Source organism: Danio rerio, chromosome 20 (assembly GCF_049306965.1).
Source record: "Danio rerio strain Tuebingen ecotype United States chromosome 20, GRCz12tu, whole genome shotgun sequence".
NCBI lineage: Eukaryota > Metazoa > Chordata > Actinopteri > Cypriniformes > Danionidae > Danio > Danio rerio.
The window spans coordinates 47,958,636-47,977,500 of NC_133195.1; the positions used below are offsets into that span (position 1 = coordinate 47,958,636).

Sequence of the window (18,865 nt, forward strand, 5' to 3'; positions counted from 1 at the left end):
TATCGTTGCTCATGGAGTTCATGAAGTTCATGTGATGCAGCATTTACTGTGAATTAATTAATCGGATTTAGAAGTGATGTGAAGTATGTCCCTGGTCCACAAAACAAGTAATAATTTCTACATCATCCAAAAACTGAATAAGCGTTCCAATGAAGGGTTGGAACAATATTTGACCAAGATACAACTGTTTAAAATTTTATAATATATTTGAGGAAAAAAAAAAAATTGGTGATATAATCATTTTTAATGTTGTCTAAATAAAGTGCATATTACTTATTCAAAATTAAAGGTGCAGTAGGTGATCTGCCACAACACTAACCGACTTGAATTTAGACTTTAACTGTGTACCTTTTTCTCATTTGTTATATAATGGAAGCTCATGGTTGTCCTACTTAAAACACTCACATACACATCACCATACAGTAGCTTTCCAGTAAATTTCCCCTATACACCTCAAATAGGTCTTAAGTGGAAAGAAATTGACCGCACTTTGACTTGAGTTTTAAAAAGGTCCATTAGCCTAAAGCATTTCTGCATTAAGAGAAGCCCAAATATGCAAAGTAGAAGCTAGGAAACAGTTTGCGCTGGCCCTGGGCTTCTGGCACATTCACTGAGACAGCTGTCCTCTCTGCGGCACTGCGCGTCAGGGGTGAGGCCTGCGATAAATTCTGAAGAAATGGGAACAAAATAAGCAGTACAAATCTCTGGTTCCCTTACATTTCTTAAAGTGAGTGATGTGGGGACAGATTTGCATCTGTAAGCAGCATCTGCAGCGGTGGGTGGCATGGAGCACAGGAATGGAGGTACGTGCCCTTGTGCCCGGCTGAGGGAAGGGTTTTGGCTCATGCTAGTGTGTGCAGGAGGGATGCCAGCAGTCGGATCCAGCAGTGTGAGGTTACACCTCAGCATACACTTGTTAGTTTACTAACTGTATCGAGCAGCCTGGTGTCGATTTTAGCTGTTTGTGTCATTTTGTTTTTTTAGTGGGTTCAGCATGGATTAAACAGAAGTTTTAAAGTTATTATCGCATATCTATATGATTTTATATATATATATATCTGTCCATTTGTTTGAGAGTTGATGTAAGTTTTTGACTCTTCTAAAGCATAACAATTCTAAAATACGTTTGTAAATATTTAAGAAGCACGCATTCTTAAAAAACACAAGAAAACATCTTGTTTATCTATGTGTTACATGCAGGACCGTCTGTCAATGTTTTAGTCCCTTTACCTCACCCAACCGCAGTTCAGCCAATTATATTTTAGCACCTCAGGTTGCCTTTGTGGAAAGTAGCACATTTCCTTCATTCAGTCTGTCAGGAAGGTTCTCACACTGCTGATAGTGTCATCAATCTGGCAACCTGCGCTTGCATGGAGTCGTCAGAGGAGGGGCCGAATAAACAAGTGTTTTGAACTAGTAGTGCAATACCTAGTTGAATCACTGAGTGACAGACCTACATACTGTACCTTTAAACTGGTAAGGGAAGGTCTGGAACAATCAACCTCCATACATGTGTACATACCTCTTGTGTAGCTGTTGATTGATTTGGGTGACTAAATAAAGCTGTGGTCACACTAGATTTTGAGCATGCGAAATTCTGTCATGTCACTGTGAAAAGGGGCGGTACTAAACAAGATGATTAGAAATTGCAAAAGCGAGTGATTGCTCCATATTTGACACTTTTGTAGAGAGGTCATGCTTTGATCTTCTGTTGGTTTCACGCAATCTGTTGATGCGATTTTTGTAGGTCAGAGTTCACCAAGCTTGAAACATGTCACACGACCTTGCGTTTCCGGTCTGCCACATTCACAAGAGAATGAATGGAAGTTAATGAGGTGTTTTAATCTGTAATTATATGTTCAAAGATGGAGATGTATATTTAATGCTTTTTGAAATGTTTGTGTGATTTTTATTTATTTATTTTTTGTGGCCTGAGGAAGGGTTGTTAGCCGAAACGCATTGGCATTTATTTTATTCCATAAAATGTTCTTCTTTATTACAAGTCTTCCTGGAGTTCAATATTTTTTAACATTTTAATGATGATCAAACAAAAGTTTTATGGTTAATATTACAAATCAATATGACTGTGTATTATTATTTTGATTACTTTATTTTAAGCTACAATTCTCGCTATAAATAAACCATTAACTTTGGCTTGATAAACTACCAATTTACTATGTACTAATGCTTAGTAAGGTTGGGTGTAGATATTAGGTAGGATAAGGATGTACAATAATTTTTTTTTTAATTGGAGATAAAATTTTGCCACTCACAAAATTGACTGTGGTGGGTAACATAAATCAGCACGCTAGCCAATTTGGCAGGTGATGGTTCATTAATTATGTTCTGTGATTTTGCAGATTATCTCTATCAGATCACTTCTCTATAGGGAGTTTCAAACTAAAATAAAGAAAAAAGTAGGTCACGCATTGTGTGAAATGCCAGATGTTTGAAACCATGAGTTACTAATATACTGGCCTTTGAATTCCATTCCCTTTGCCTTTTTTGAAAAACCTCAATAAAACGCCATTAATGTAATTTTTTGACCATACTAAATGAAAACTGTTTATCAAAGTAACGAATATAAGGTGTTTATGCAGTTTGTAGTATATTGTGTGATATCAGACACTGAAAACTTTTTTTTTTAATGCTTTTTTGTGGTTTAATATTCAAAGACACTAATCTACGTCATCATTTGATTAGGCAAACATTTCAGTCAAAATTTGTCAAATATGTATCATTCTGTATTATTTTGCTAATTCAGTTTTAAATGGAATTATTTATGTATGTCTGCTATGTGGAATTTTTATGCTGTGTTCACACCAGACGCGGACTGTGTGAATAAATCATGATGTTTGTGCGTAAATAGATGCATGAACATTTTGGGTTTTCTTGTTTTTAATTGTGCGTCAAATTTGCTTAATTTGCATCAATTTCACTTCACAATAAACGTGGATTTGTATCATGGGTGGGGTTTCTGTCTGCCCAGTGACTAGCTTTTTTATTAATTAGCTAACGTGGATTTTGTTGAAAGTAGCTGTGTTTATGTGCTTTTATGAAGGTTAAAAAAACAGTGTAGATTTGTTCGGCGCCTTTTCGAGTCTACTAGATCCTTTCAAAAGAGCACCAAGCTCTGTGAGTTCATTAACTCTTCCAGAAACTATACCTGGATGATGGAAGCTTTCAGCGGTGCTTCTGACTGAGCCAAACCCAGTTTGATGAACTGTTGTTTCGTGTCGGCAAGTGGATTTCCCCTTTGGACACTAATGTCATGCGCTACATCATAATCACTCCTCTACAAGACCAAGCTCATGATTGGCTAACGCGGCGCGAATGTCCACTGAAGTTCAGATCTTCCAGCTCGAGCGATACGCGTGTTAAGTACGTCAAACACACAAAATGTTCAACTCGTGCCGCTTCATTCATGCAAAATGTGCCGCATGTCTATTCGCGTCCTTGCATTGACATGTAAATCCCTCGAATTTTCAGGAGAGAACCCTAGACTTCCCACTCCCCAAACACTTCCACCAGCTCCTCCGGGGGAGATCCCGTTGTGTTCCCAGGCCAGCCAAGAGACATAGTCCCTCCAGCGTATCCTGGGTCTTCCCTGAAGCCTCCTCCTGGTGGTACATGCCTAAAACACCTCCCTAGGTTAGCGTCCAGGAGGCATCCAAAACAGATGCCTGAACCACCTCAGCTGACTTCTCTCGATGTGAAGGAGTAGTGGCTCTACACTGAGCTCCTCACCCTTTATTTACGGGTGCGCCTTGCCACCCCAGCGAAGGACACTAATTTCGGCCTGAGTGCCTGAGATCTTGTTTTTTCAGTCATGAGTCAAGACCCAAAGCTCATGGCCATAGGTGAGAGTAGGAACATTGATTGTCCGGTAAATCGAGAGCTTTGCATTTCGGCTCAGCTCCTTCTTTACCCCAATGGACCGTTACAGTGACCACATTACTGCTGCCGCTACACCAATCCAACTGTCAATCTCACGTTCATGGCCTCAGACTTGGAGGTGCTGTTTCTTATCCCAGCCATGTCACACTCGGCAGCAAACCGAAAAAAAAATAAAAAAATTAGTTATTTATTTTAATTATTTATTAGTTTGGTTGGTTTTAAATGGTTTTAAACAACCCCTCCTTGATTTACTTGTATACCTAATTTTTGTGCTCAAAAATATTGTGTTACGAAAGCAAATTACTTTGCACACATCCTTTCACATTGACTTCAAATTTAAATATCACACCAGTTTGCAAATCCCAAGTATTTTCTTTATTCGTCCATAAAGTTTCCTATCTTGTTGTTGTTCATTTGAAGTAAAGATGAAACGCGCATCAATCTGAGAAGGACAGGAAGAGAAAAGAAACTTGTTTTTTTCCACATTTCCTCTAGATGTCTTGTTCTCTGGCGAGTTGAAAGGCCCATTTAGTCTCTCAGCTCCCTGCCTCTCAGAATCTGCATTAGTCTCCAAGGGTTCCATCAGCTCAGAGACAAATCATAAAATCACTACCTGGCTCTTTTTGTAGGCTACTTGCTCTGTTTCCCTTCATCTCTTCTGAGAGTTGGGCCAAAGAAGCCTGAAAGCAACATGAGTGGAAACAAAGAGCAGACAGACGCAAAATAATGCATTCGATGAGAGATTGTCTGGATCTTCAACACCCGCTTATGATTGGAAATTGAACTTAAAGTGCTCTGCGGATCCTCATTATGGAGAAATCCTCTCCTGGAGCCGCTGCCTTGTTGCAATGTTTGGGGAGCCCAGGGGACTTTTTTTTAAATGGCTAGGTTTGCGAGTGCTTTCGGATGTTTAAAAGTCTTTAGCCTTTACCTGGATTAATTTGTCCTGATTGCTTCCACCTTCAGAGAAACTTGCTTGAACTTGCAGTGAAGTTTAAATTGCTGATTCAGTAAAAACAGAAGCTCCCAGACTGCAATAATTGGACCGGCGCAGCAAACTTTAGCATGTGAAATTAGAGTTGAATATAGCAATATGGAAGCGCTCATTAAAACACTCTTTTCAATGACACCTGTGACCATGTGCGCCAGACGCCAGCCATTATTTTCAGGTTTTCTTCTCACGCACGAGTCTGTGGCTGTCAGGAAAGATGCGTACATCATCACATTCCTTCTCCATCCTTTCATTACATTTCCTCAAATCGCTCTTCATTAAAGCCTTTTGTTATCCTGCTCTTCTAATTGGACGACTGACGTTAGACATGATTTTGTCAAGTAGGACTTGTTGCCGGATCAGTGTTAAGTCGGATCTGGAGCTAAACGGTGACGAATGCTGATCTCTTAACTGCTTCTATAAATAGAGAAAATGATTGGCTGTGTAACGTTCCCAATGCATTTTGGCTACAGATGAACAAAGACTCTCACTAGGGCTGCACAATATGTAATTTCTGCGTGAATATCGCAACGAGTGCATCCATAATAGACGCATCGCAAGATATGCAATGTTGAGTCTGAATTATAGTTGACCAGAATTGCATTTAATTACTGCATTTATACAGAATTTATACAATTTATACTATGGCTAAGAGCTTTTGTCTTATTTTTAGTCCAAATATCTACATTTCAACACACAATCAAGATTACTTCAAATACGCCACTTTTTGCTTGTTTTAAAGAATAACACCTAATTTTGTCTTATTTCTTCTGAAGTTGCAAAACAATATTGTTACTTAATCTAAGAATATTTTAGATTGTTGGACTAGAAACGAGACAAAGCAAAGTAAGCCAAGCATTTTTCGCATTGTGATTTTCATTTTTGCACCTGAATACTGTTTTACTGTGTTCTCACCAGACATGTTATGTGAGAATAATTCACGATATTCACGTGTAAATAGGCGCGTGAATATTTTGAGTTTACTTGCTTCACTTATGCAATTAATTTATGCAAATTTACTTAATTCGCACATCAAATTCACTTCACAAGACGTGAAATTCTCATCATGGGCGGTGCTTCTGTCTGCCCATTGGCTGTAGTTTCGTTATTAAATGGCTAACATGGATTTTATTGAGATAGTAGCTGTGCCTTTTGTGCTGGAAGGCTGAAAAACAGAGTAGATGTGTTTGGTGCCGTGTCTGAGTGCACTAGAAGTACACCCAGTTCTGTGAGCTCATCAACTCCTCCTGAAAATAAACTTGGACGGTTTCCCCTAAGGACACACACTACAGGTGCTACATCATAATCATGTCCACGCGAGAGCAAGCTCCTGATTGGTTTACATGGTGTGAATGTCCGTTAAATTTCAGATTTTTCAACTTGAGCGTTTCATTCATTAAGGGTGTGAAACGGGCAAAACGCTCAATTCGCATTATTTCATTCATGCGAATAGTGCCGCAGGATGTCTGTTTGAGTCTTTGCATTGACTAAATGCTTATTTATACTTCTAAATCAAGCATATGTGTTTTCTTTAGCACAGCCTTTGTGCGGTCGCATAGCCTTCGTGTATTCGTATAATATTTGAGTGTCACTGCATATCAAACCACTACAGAGATATAAATAAAGAAATGGCCACTGTGCTGAGCAAGAGTGCTTCTTACTGAACAGCGCATTATCGATGATGTAAGCGTGTTAAGGCCAAATGCAGTGTGAGTGCAGGCCATCGGGGTAGACGAGATGGTTGTCAAGCGTGCTTCGGCCCTGTTCAAGGCAACTGTACATAGTGCGAGTACGCCCTTAGCTACTTGTACTGTGTATTAAGGTAGCTTTCAGAAAAAACAAAACACCAGTAAAGAAACTCGACACAGAGAAACATAGAAACCTCACTGCCAGCTAGCGTTTTGGAAGTGTTATTGCAGATCTACACAAACAGCATGCAGAAGTATAAATGCACGACAACGTGCAAGGCAGGCGCCGTGGGTCGTGTTGATCATTCAACGCAGAAGTATAAACCAGCCTTTAACGTAAATCACTCACGCTTCATGATTTATCCATGTCTGGTGTGAATGTAACATTAGACACCCCAAAAAAACATCAAATAGTGCTATTCAGACTATCTTGTAATACTGCACTCATATCACAAAACATAAAATATTGCAATTATTAATATGTGATGCATCTTTAAATTTCACATTAATATGAAGCGTGTCTTCAAATACACGCTGCTCAATCGCAGATCTTCTTGTGCGCTCTCAAATAAACACTGCTGAAGTGCGATTTAGTGCATTTATGTAACGAGTATGTCTCCAACATTTATAAGATCTGCTAGGAATATTTATGAATGTCTCCAATTGACATAGAGAGAGGTTTTAATGCGACCTGAATTAAAGTGAAACAGCTATACGTCTTGTTTGCTGGCCTCAAGGATTACGCACCTGTCAGTCAGCACGTCACCTTAAAAGGTTAAACAAATGATGCACAGCACTACTATGGTTAAAGAAAAGTTTGCCCTGTTATAATTCACTTACCTTTTAATACGTTTTGGTGCGATTATCACCCGCTATAAAAAAAAAACACGAATTAATGTTTCGGATGACAAGCTTAAATGTTGCCATGGCAGAATCAATTTTGGCGTGGCACCCCGCCATGAAAGAATGAATGTAGCGGAAACGATGCAGTACATCCCATCACATATCCTGTCCTTCCAGTGTCTACTCTCAATTTAATTGTAATTTATCAGCCCTGGAAGTTATTTTAATAACATATTAAATTATTTGAAAAGATTTGTTTTTGATCAGAGTTTTATATACTAAAGGTGTATACATATTTAAAAATTCATTAAACATTAAATACATAGTAATTGTAATAAATATTTGTGAAAATATGTTGTTTTACATTTAATCGAAGATCAAATGAATTTAATAGCATCGTAGTTTTCGTAATGTAGTAATGATAAACACTAATAATATTATAGTAAAAAATATAGCTACGTTTAATTATTTTATATATTGTCTCATTTCGTTTTGGTTGATCCGATATGACTTTTTTAGTTGACTAAATATTAAAGAAATAGTGATTCTTTAGATCCAAACATATTTTAGTATACACATTTTTAAGGCTTGAGGGTTAAAATTAAAACTTTAACCATTATTATTATAATTATTATTAATAACAAAGATAATATGAATAATTCATATTAATATTTTCTTCCCTATTCATGGAATTTTGTGGGAAGGCCGACAAAAATGTCCAAATAATTTAATTTATTTTAGCTTCCACTTTATTTTCATCACATATGTTCACATATCATATCAGTTTGTCTTTTTTTTATGCTTTATATTTCACCCTATAAATACTGTATGTTTACCAGCAAAACTTTTTTTTCGATGCTCAAGCTGAGCAGAACAGCGCTTCACGCCGGGAGGAATATTTTTGAGAATCTGAGTCCGTCATGCACTGTGCTTTCGGGCTAAAAAAAAAAAACAATGCAATGCAATTGAACAACAAATGCTGTGGGAAAAGCAAACCGACAGGGTTCAACTCCAGCTTTAAATGAGCTTGTATGTTGTCTGCCCCTCTTTTGGAGAAGATGTGTGGTGATTTTTGCTGGAGTCTCTGAGATCTGATCCCTGCTGGTTGGCAGTGTTTGAAGAGCAGTATGGGTATGATGCTCTCCGTGGTGTTTGGCGGCAGATGTTCGCACAGTTTGTGTATTTGGTGAATTTATGAGGCAATGGTTTGAAGACCGCATGAAATAGAAGTTGCGATACTTTTTCTTATTGCTTCACATATACATTCACTGGCTACTTTATTTGGTACACCTGTTTAGTATCTGGTTGGACCCGCTTTTGCCTTCAGAACTGCCTTAATCCTTCATGGCATAGATTCAACAAGGTACTTTAAATAGTCCTCTGAGGTTTTGGTCCATATTGACATGACAGCATCACACAATTACTGCAGATTTGTCGGCTGCACATCCATGATGCGAATATCCCGTTCCACCTCATCCCTAATGTGCTCTATTGGATTGAGCTCTGGTGACTGTGGAGGCCATTTGAGTACAGTGAATTCATTGTAATGTTCAAGAAACCAGTCTGAAATGGTCCGAGTGGCACCCGGTGTGGTCTTCTGCTGCTGTAGCCAGTCCACCCTTAAGGTTGGATGTGTTGACCGTTTAGAGATGCTATTGTGCAACAAAAAAGTGGCTGTGACTTGTTTTTGTCTATTTTTTTTGTTTTTAATTTAAAACTTTTTACTCTTCTTGGGGCAATTCATTTTGACATGGTATGGTGCTTCAGATGTACAAAAACAGCAAACTTGAGGAAATAAATACCAACACTTAATATCAACAGGGTGTCTGCGGGGTCATAAAAAGTCTTACATTTTAAAAACACATTTTTAGACCTTTAAAAGTCTTAAATTCACTGAATTATTGTATTGTTGGTCTTAAATTGTTTTTAAACCGAATTAATTTTACTATGTCCATGTAAAGCTACTCAAGCAAAAACCCATTCAATCAACAGCAATCCATTTCAGTATACAGTAACATTTAACAGAGCATTCTTTATAGCTAATATTATAATAGCTAATTTAATCTTTAAAACCAATGCGGTTTAATTATCTTTCTTACAATAAAATTAGTTCTTAAGTTCTCCATGTAGACCATATAAGTGGAGGACACTGACCTGGATAGACTGTTGCATGTGGATACATTTGGTTTATTATAGTTTTTAAAGAGCTGATAAGTAATGTTGAAAAAAATGAGTATGAATACAACTGGGGTTGTTTGCTTGTTTGACACATTATGTAAAATATGACTAAGAAATAGCTAATTCAATATTTGTTAATGAGGCAAGTAAAAATCTAGACCAACCTGTCCATTAATAACGGTCCATTAATAATCCTTAGCATGTAGACCTGTATAAGTCTATTATTCATAATTGTCCTAAAAAGGTATTAAAAGTCAGTGAAACCTGTAGAAACCCTGGTCAAGAACAGAAACATAAACAAAAGTAATAATTAAATTAATAATAATAATCAACTACATTTATTATGTAACCGAATTGCTACAGGCACAAAAGTAAATTTATAGCAATTTGTGAAGCATCTAAATGTCAATTTGCGGATTTAAAGGTATTTAAAGGGGCGGCTCACCCAAAAATAAAAGTGTTGTCCTCATTGAATCACCTTTCACTTGAGTTTCTTTCTTCTGTTGAACACAAAAGAAGATGTTACGAAAAATGGTTGCTTTTGACTTTCATAGTATTTTTTTTACCGTACTATGGAAATCTATAGGTGCCATCAACTAGCGTACTTTAAAATATTATGTTTTGTGATCAACAGAAGGAAAAAAACTCATGAAGGTTTAAAATCACACGAAGGAGAGTAAATGAGGTCATTTTCATTTTTAGGTGAACCATCAATTTATTTTTGAATTGTGGTTTGGTGGATCTCATTTGACAGGTTGCCCCACCCTCATGCCATTAAATTTCATCAGAGAGAGGGATGAGATGTTTTTTTGCTAAAAGATTATGAGATGTTTACATAAACTTTGAAAAATGGTTGCTGTTGACTTTAATAATGTTTTTACCCTACTATAGAAGTCAATGGGTGCCATCAGCAAGTGCTCTTCAAGATATCATATTTAGTGGTTAACAAAAAGAAAGACACTCATAAAGGTTTTAAATCACACGAGGTAGAGCTTATGATGAGGTGATTTTCATTTTCATGTGAACCATCAGTTTATTTTTGTATTGTGGGTAGCTATTGGTGGATCTTATTTGATTGACAGGCTGCCCCACCCTCATTAAATGTCATCAGAGAGAGAGAGAGAGAGATGAGACACTATTTTGCTAAAATATTGTGAGATGTTTACATAAACGTTAAAAAATAATGATCTAAACTAATAAAATATGTAAATAAAAATATAAAATATAAAATGTTTACTTTAGCTTCATACACATTTAGGAGTTTTTTTTTTGTGTGCTAAATTCACTTTAATTTTAAAGCTGAGATCTTTTTAATCATAGAAAGAAATTTGTCTTTTTTCATAACTAAACTGTAGTTGAGATATTTCTTCCAATTTTTAAATAATTCTTTTTAATTACACAGTCTTTAGTGATTCGCAAAATGCAAGTCAGTTGCATTGAGAACCTTCAGTTCAGTTCTCCAAAAATTACTGATTCAAAAGGGTCAATTATTAAATCTACAGGATTCCTGCATGACTGATGATGTGGGTTGTTGTATTTAATGTTCATTTTTAGGCACAGACTGATTATTTCGCTTTCTAAGACACTGATACAACATTAAAAGCCATGTGTATTTCTGTTTCTGTGTTTTAGTTTTACTCTCAGAAAGCTGGTGGTTGTGTTTTATGAATCACCAAGTCTTTAATGTTCTTCGAAGAATAAGAAGAAAATCTTTGATGGCCTGAGAGTGAGTAAATCAGCAGTACAGTTTTTTTTTTTACTAATTGTTTATCTTTATTTTGTATTGTTTTTTCAGCTAAAATGCATCTTCAGCCGTTCGTATGGAGAGGTGTTTTGTTTAAGCATGCCAGGAGAAGAAGCTCGCAGGAAATTCTTTTCAGACCTCATTTTGGTGCAGGCAGCCAAAGCGCCACCCCGCAGGAGAAAATCAGGTAAGTGTTTACTGTGATTAATGCAGAGGTATAGATTTATCTGGTCCTGACTGGAGGAAGAACAGTTTTTTGAAGTGTTATTTAAAGTGGGCATGAACTATCTTTTTTTTTTTTTTTTTTTTTTTTTTTTTTTTTTTTTAAACTCTTCTCTGTGGGTTGCACGGTGGCTCTGTGGTTAGCACTGTCACCTCACAGCAAGAAGGTCGCTGGCTCAAGTCCCGGCTGGGTCAGTTGGCATTTCTGTGTGGAGTTTGCATGTTCTCCCTGTGTTTGTGGGGGTTTCCTTGGGGTGCTCAGGTTTCCCTCACAGTCCGAATGTCACATGCACTACATGCGCTATAAGTGAATTGGATGAACTAAATTGGCCGTAGTGTGTGAATGTGAGAGGGTATGGGTGTTTTCCTGTACTGGTTTGTGGCTCGAAGGACATCCGCTGCGTAAAATATATGCTTGAATAATTGGCGGTTCATTCTGCTGTGGCGACCCCTGAGAAATATGGGACTAAGCCGAAGGAAATGGATTGAGTGAAAGAATGACTCTTTTCTTAGGTTGACTGATGTTATCCACACGATTTTTACATCAGAAAACAGCATACTTAAGAAGTAATAGGCTATTTCTGCTGATTAGACTGCTCTCATTGAAACACATTGTTTGAATAGGTGTGTGGTAAGTTCAGATGAAAACAGCCCAGTGGGGGTGTTTGTGGTGTTAGTAACTGTACCATGGACTGAGTTTCGGGTGGTGACGGCGATCAGATACTATGCTAAAGTTGATGACCGAGGGGTGTTACAGACTACAAAAAAGATGATGACCGAGGGGGTTGGGGTGCAATTACAGGCGTTTTCTAGGAGAAAAGAGGAAATGGGAGTGTGGCGGGAGATTGGTCTGAAATACAGGAGACTCGCAGGAAAATCAGCAGTGTTAGCAGGTATGGTGTAAACTTACCTGGAAACAAAGCTGTTTCTAATTCTGAAAATTAACAAATTGTCTGAATTAGGCGCACAAATCTGAAAACACTTCAGAAGTTTTCAGTCACTTCAGGAGAACCAAACCGATAGCTTGTGTTCTACAGTATTTCTGGAAGAGGTACAATGAATTCTTGTAAAGAGGTCTACCTGGAAATAAAACCATCATCACAACACCAGACATCATACAGTATGTTTACTAGTGATAATTAGGGCTTATTGTGATTAGTTAAAAGATAAATTGTTAATAGTATGTGTTTTTTAAAATATGTCCAACTGTTTTACACACTGATCATTTTATGTAGACATTCTCTGTCTTTCATACCAGTGTAATTTATATCTCACTATACAATTTCTTTCATAAAAAAATGAATTGAGGCAGTTTATAAATCGAGTGCACTGCTTTAATACATCAAATGCTACACATTTCTTTGTAAAATAAAAATATATTTTGCCAAATAATATTACAGGTACGTACATGATTCTGAACACAATAAAATTTGTTTGGTTACTTTCATACAGTGATCCTTAATCTTTAAAGCACACATGAAATCAAAACTTACCATATTGATTTTGTTAGCTCACATTGCTAGTTTTGTTGTGAACAATTCATCGCTGCATGCCATTAAGAAAATAAAAGTTTACCGTTGTAATCTAAAATTACAAGTCTGTCTGAGGTTTTGGGGTGTGGCTCACATGCCTAACCACGTCCCTCTAACTGTCAGCTTTGAGAACAAACTGAAAGTTTGAGGAGGAGAAAGAGTCTTTTAGGTTGTTAGAACCCTCCCCCTAAACACTTTTCCAGAGCTTTCTGAATGAAATGCCTACTTTACAACATCCAATCAGCTCGCAGTTCAAAAAACAAGCCACTGTTTTCTCATTTATTATTTTGATTCTTTCGAAACTGCATCGCAATACTAAACAAAAATGGTTGAAACTTCTGGTTCATGCAGACTTTTAAAGCCCCCTTCTGCTGTGAGTCTATGAGAGACGATAAGAAGGTAGAAGCCAAATTTAACAAGTTTTCTGCAGACAGTTCTAGGGTCTATCATACACTCAGCCTGAAGAAGAAGATGTAGAATGTCTGCAGAAACTGGTGGGGCTGCACACACTTTGTGCTTGACCAATAATGAGGTCATTAGCATGCTAAAGGCGTATGTTAAAGTGCCTTATGTCTCTACCTTCAGTCTGTAGGGATGTCAGATGATGAGGTCTGACTGGATCCTGATTTCATTCATTACCATTGTGACTTTCACCTTCCCCACATTGCCCCTGACTTCCTGTTTGGATCAGTTGTGTTAAAGGGATGGTTTATCCCAAAAGTAAAAAAAAAAAAAAAAAAAATCTAAAACTGTTAACTTGACTATTGTCAACTGTGAAACACAAAATAAGATAGTTTGAAGAATGAAAGTCAGGGAATCCTTTTTAAAGTCTGCCATGCAGTTTTAGTTTGTTTTACACTAAATTCAGCAAGCATTTTTAGATTTCAGTTAAATAATACTCATAGTTGATACACATGCAGTTGCTTTTTGTAATACAACAGCTTCGAGAGCAGCAGCAATTTGACATTTCTCAGTTTTTTAGATTGTTTTTCGGTATTTTATATTTTCTCTGTGTATTTATCTCAATATATCTTTTGAAAAAAGATTTTTTAAATAGTTTTCTTGTTTGCTTCAAAGACACATTGTAGAACATACAGTGGGGAAAATAAGTATTCAACACGTCACCATTTTTCTCATAAAACATATTAATGAAGGTGCTGTTGGCTTGGAATTTTCCCTAGATGTTGATAACAACCAAAGAAATGCAGATATAAAAAGAAAACAAGTCTAATTAGTTTACAAATGAAGTTATACATAATAAAATGAAATGACACAGGAAAAAAGTCATGAAGAAAGGGATGTGTTGATAGGCAGTGAAAGCCCAGACAGCAGCTAAAATCGCTCAGTAGTTCTTCAGCAACCCTCTGCCCTTCGTAATATTAGCTGCTTCAGTGCAACATCTACATCAGCAGATGATGAAGATGAAACCAGAGTGGACGCGTTGAATACTTATTTCCCCCACTGTATATAAATATTTGCTATTCAACCTTAAAAAAATAAATAAAAAATATTAAAATAAATATATAACAATGTCAACAAAGTCAAAGCAATATGTTAATAATAAAAAACTAAAATAACAATAGGATTCAAATCATAATTTAAATGCAGTCACTCACTGTTTCAGTGTTCTTTGGTGACTATTAAAAATATTTTTCATTTAACTGAAATAAAACTCAAGTGCTACAGTACTAAAATAACTAAAACTCAAATAAATCAGCCTGCATGATATTCAATTTAATTCAGCTTTATTTGTATAGCGCTTACAATGTAGATTGTGTCAAAGCAGCTTCACATAAATGGTCATATTAACTGGAACAGTGTAGTTCAGTTTTTATTGTTTAAGTTCAGTTCAGTTTAGTTTAGCTCAGTTCAGTGTGATTTAAAATCATTACTGAGAGTTCAAACACTGAAGAGCAAATTCATCGATTTGTAGCTCTACCAATCCTGAACCATGCAAGCCAGTGGCGACAGCAGAGAGGGAAAAAAAACTTCACCAGATAGGAGAGTGAAGAAAAAAAAACCTTGAGAGAACCAGACTCAGTTGGGCACGACCATTTTAATTTCTCCGCTGGCCAAAAGTCTTGTGCAGAGCTTCAGTCATCGCGGTGGAGGCTGGAAGCTGGCCTTAGCGAAGACTCGTCTGTCCCTGGAATCAGACTCATGTTCTCCACTCCTCCAAGACCATCAGCGCAGCAGCAGCTCAGGATATGGCCTGGGGCCCGTTCTTCGTACGTGGATTACTCAGTTAGCTGGATTTGGATATTGATGATTTGACACGATCCAGGATCGTTTCGTTCTTCAAAGCTGATCCGAGAGTTGTTGTCATAGCAACAGTTCTGCTAGGTCAAACCTGATCGGGAGCAGGTTCAATTCATATAAACAGGATTAGATCGGCTCAGTTCAAGCAAAGATAATACAGAAAGTATGTTCCGAATTCTGATATTTTCTTACAGTAGTAGTTATATACACTTGGGAAAATGGTACATATTTTTTAACTATATATATATATATATATATATATATATATATATATATATATATATATATATATATAAAGTTATAGTTAATAATAAAATAAATAAAGTTATACATATTAATAAAACTTATGCAATCTGCACCCTCGAAATGAAAGTACAAAGACTGTCACCTGGTGGTGCAAAGAGAAAACTTATTTATATGAACTTTTTAGATCGCTTTAGTACAAATTGTGTATAATAGAAATGCACTATATGTGACTTTTTTTTAAAGCAATAATACATTTATGCAGTCATAAACATGTTTTGATAGTTAATATGCCAGTGTTTTGATGCTTCACAAAAGTTGCAGACGCCTTTACCAATATGAAAATGCTTTTGTAAACAACCAGTTATTCTTTACACCGAATAAAAAAATATTTTCTAAATGTAGAACTAAATAGATTGTTTTGCATTAAAATACATGATACTCTTGACACATGAAAGTAGAAAGCCTGCAGCTCACAACAAATGTGGAAAGTTATTTCGTGTCATATTTAACAATCCGTTTACTGCTAATTTGATGTAATTTTGCTCACATGGATAATTGAATATTAATTTAGATGATGTCATTACGCTGCTGTGCCGTCAGCCAATCGCTGCATTGCTGATCATGATTTCGAGGATCGATAGATCTGTCATTCACAACACAAGCAGCGATCTCAGATCAGTTTATCCAGACATTCTAATCTGATTCGCAAACTTGTTTGAAGAACCAAATTAGCGGGAGATCAGTTATCAAGATTAAAAGATCCAGGATCTGCCAAATAATCTTAGATCATTTAAGCGAGGTACGAAGAACGGACCCCTGGTCCCGGATATGGAAACCTTGGGATCATCTCGTCGCTGGTCTTGGATCCAATCAGTGACTCCGCATAATCTGAAGACCTCGGGATGAGTATCCCCAGGTGGAAAAAGAGGATAGAGAGAATAATTTGCGTAGCTGCTGTTCATAGTGTATATAAGCAAGATGCAGAAGCCTGTGTGGAACCCGCTAAGTGATGCATTGAGTGTATGCTTTACTAAACAGATAGGTCTTTAATCTAGTTTTGAACTGGGAGAGTGTGTCTGAGCCATGGACGTTATCAGGAAGGCTATTCCAGAGTGTAGGAGCCATAAAGGAGAAGGGTCGACCTTCTTTACTTGATTTTGCTATTCTAGATACTACCAGAAGCCCTGAGTTTTGAGATCTTAAAGAGCGAGTTGGATTATAGCGAGACAGAAGGTTGGTTAGATAAACAGGAGCTAGATTATTTAGAGCTTTATAGGTGAGAAGTAATATTTTAAATTCAATACAAAACTTAACAGGCAGCCAGTGTAAGGAGGATAAAATATTGTAACCCACCGGTCCTAATGTAGGGCAGAGGAGTGAGGTTTACCTGCATAGCACTTTGCTAGGTGGCCTCATTACATTCTACCCTCTAAACCTCACACCCATCTTGGACGACCCCCCCTGCCCTCCCCACATGTAACAATGTACATGTGGCAATTCTTTGTATGGGAGTCGGTTACTCTAAAGGCTGATTTATACTTCTGCGTCAAGTGATCGACGTGACCCACGGCGCCTGCCTTGCATGTAGTCATGGTTTTTATATGTGCTCCGCGCTGTTTGTGTTGCTCTGCAATAACACTTTCAAAACGCAAGCTGGCAGTAGGTTTTTTACGTTTCTTTGTGTCAAGTTTTTTCGCTGGTGTTTAATGTTTTCTGAACGCTACCTTAATGTACAAGTAGCTCAAACTCTCTCATTCAGAGATGGGAACCGATGGATGTGCGCGTGCACTTGACGCAGAAGTATAAATCAGCTTTAACAAGAAGGCTAAAGACCATGGCCCCTAGCGTCTGTTGCTAGAGCACCTTTAGAGGTCAGAGGAGTGAGGTTTACCTACATGGCTTCGCTAGCTGGCCTACGTTACAGTATGATTAACAATACTGCACATTTTAGGTAGATTGTTAAAAATTTAAACAAATGTTAAAATAAAAAATCTCAATACTCGAATTTTAACATTAAAGCATTATATAAATAATACTACAACAACACTGCATTATATATTTTCAAATCCTCTTATATTATGCTCAAAAGAAGGCAAGGCAAGTTTATTTATATAGCCCACTTCATACACAACGGTAATTCAAAGTGCTTTACATAAACAAAAAAAAAGAAACAAGAACATAAAAATGATTAAAAACAGATACAATGTGTTTAAAAACAGGTTTATAAAGTATGAAAAAAAGAAAATAAGAAAATCATACAAGTTTTGAACAACATGACTGCGAGTATATTCATTTTTGGATGGTGATAACCACTACCGCTGTCATTGAATTAAGCGTTCTCTCATTACAAATTACCTTCAGCGCTGCTGCTGCTGTCGCTGCTCCTTCACAATTGCTACTGCTTAAATTGGGCATCCTGGGTGTTCGTGATGTTCTCCAATGGATATCTTCTCCTTGTGGTTGATTACTATGCTCATCGGCTCCCTCACAGCTGGAGCCATTATAGCAGGGAACGGTTTTCAAGTGAAAATGCAAGCATCATGACCCACTGATGCAGAGCAGGGGTCCTCCTGTGGGCTGAACATGGGTATTTCTGAATAAAACACATACGCTGCTTTCTGTTGGCAGCATAGCATCTGCGGTGGAAAAAAAGAGGAAGTATTACCAACGATCATGCAGCAAAAACATGTAACCTAAGCTTCAAAAAAAGGCACGATTTTGTTCGATTGTTTATTAGGATCTTTTATGTCTGTGCAATATATTGTTTCAGCATCGATATCGCAATGTGTTTATCTGCAGTAGTCACATAAAAAGATGTTCAATGAAGAGTTTGGGTCATAGTAGATTATAGTGGAAAAAGCAAGTAGTTGACTTTAAAAATAAAATAGTGATTGAACTCATTGCCTAATAATTATTACGTAAACAAGCTAAACTACATAATTATAAAAGTTAAATCAATGGGTTTACTGACTTTTTTTGAAGTAACTAATCGCTTTTTGCAGAGTAGAATAGGAGGCATAGTTCAGGAATAGCTGCTGAGTATAAGCATAAAGGAGTGAAAGGTTATCATTTGCTTGTGTTTTTAATGTTTGTGACTGTGTAAGCAAAAGTTTAAAGTCACCATGAAATCAATGTACTTCTTATTTTTATATTTTTGTATGTAATATTCAATTCTAATCATCTTTATTTGTAAAGCGCTTTTACAATGTAGATTGTGTCATAGTAGCTTAAGATAGAAGATTATAATCAATTGTAACAGTGTCAG

The 18,865-nt window shown here is 36.9% G+C and overlaps 1 protein-coding gene across 3 annotated transcripts in view; it reads left to right on the forward strand.

Annotated features, from left to right (window-relative positions):
* Positions 1-18,865, forward strand: part of atad2b (ATPase family AAA domain containing 2B) — a 203,464-nt gene that overhangs the window by 64,220 nt on the left and 120,379 nt on the right. For 2 of the 3 annotated variants that reach the window (NM_001365966.1, NM_001365967.1), the window contains exon 20: positions 11,393-11,528. In NM_001365966.1, coding sequence (NP_001352895.1) covers positions 11,393-11,528 — 136 coding nt within the window. Of the gene's footprint in view, positions 1-11,392; positions 11,557-17,398; positions 17,834-18,865 lie in introns of those variants that run through there. The other variant, XM_073932111.1, reaches the window with a different exon arrangement.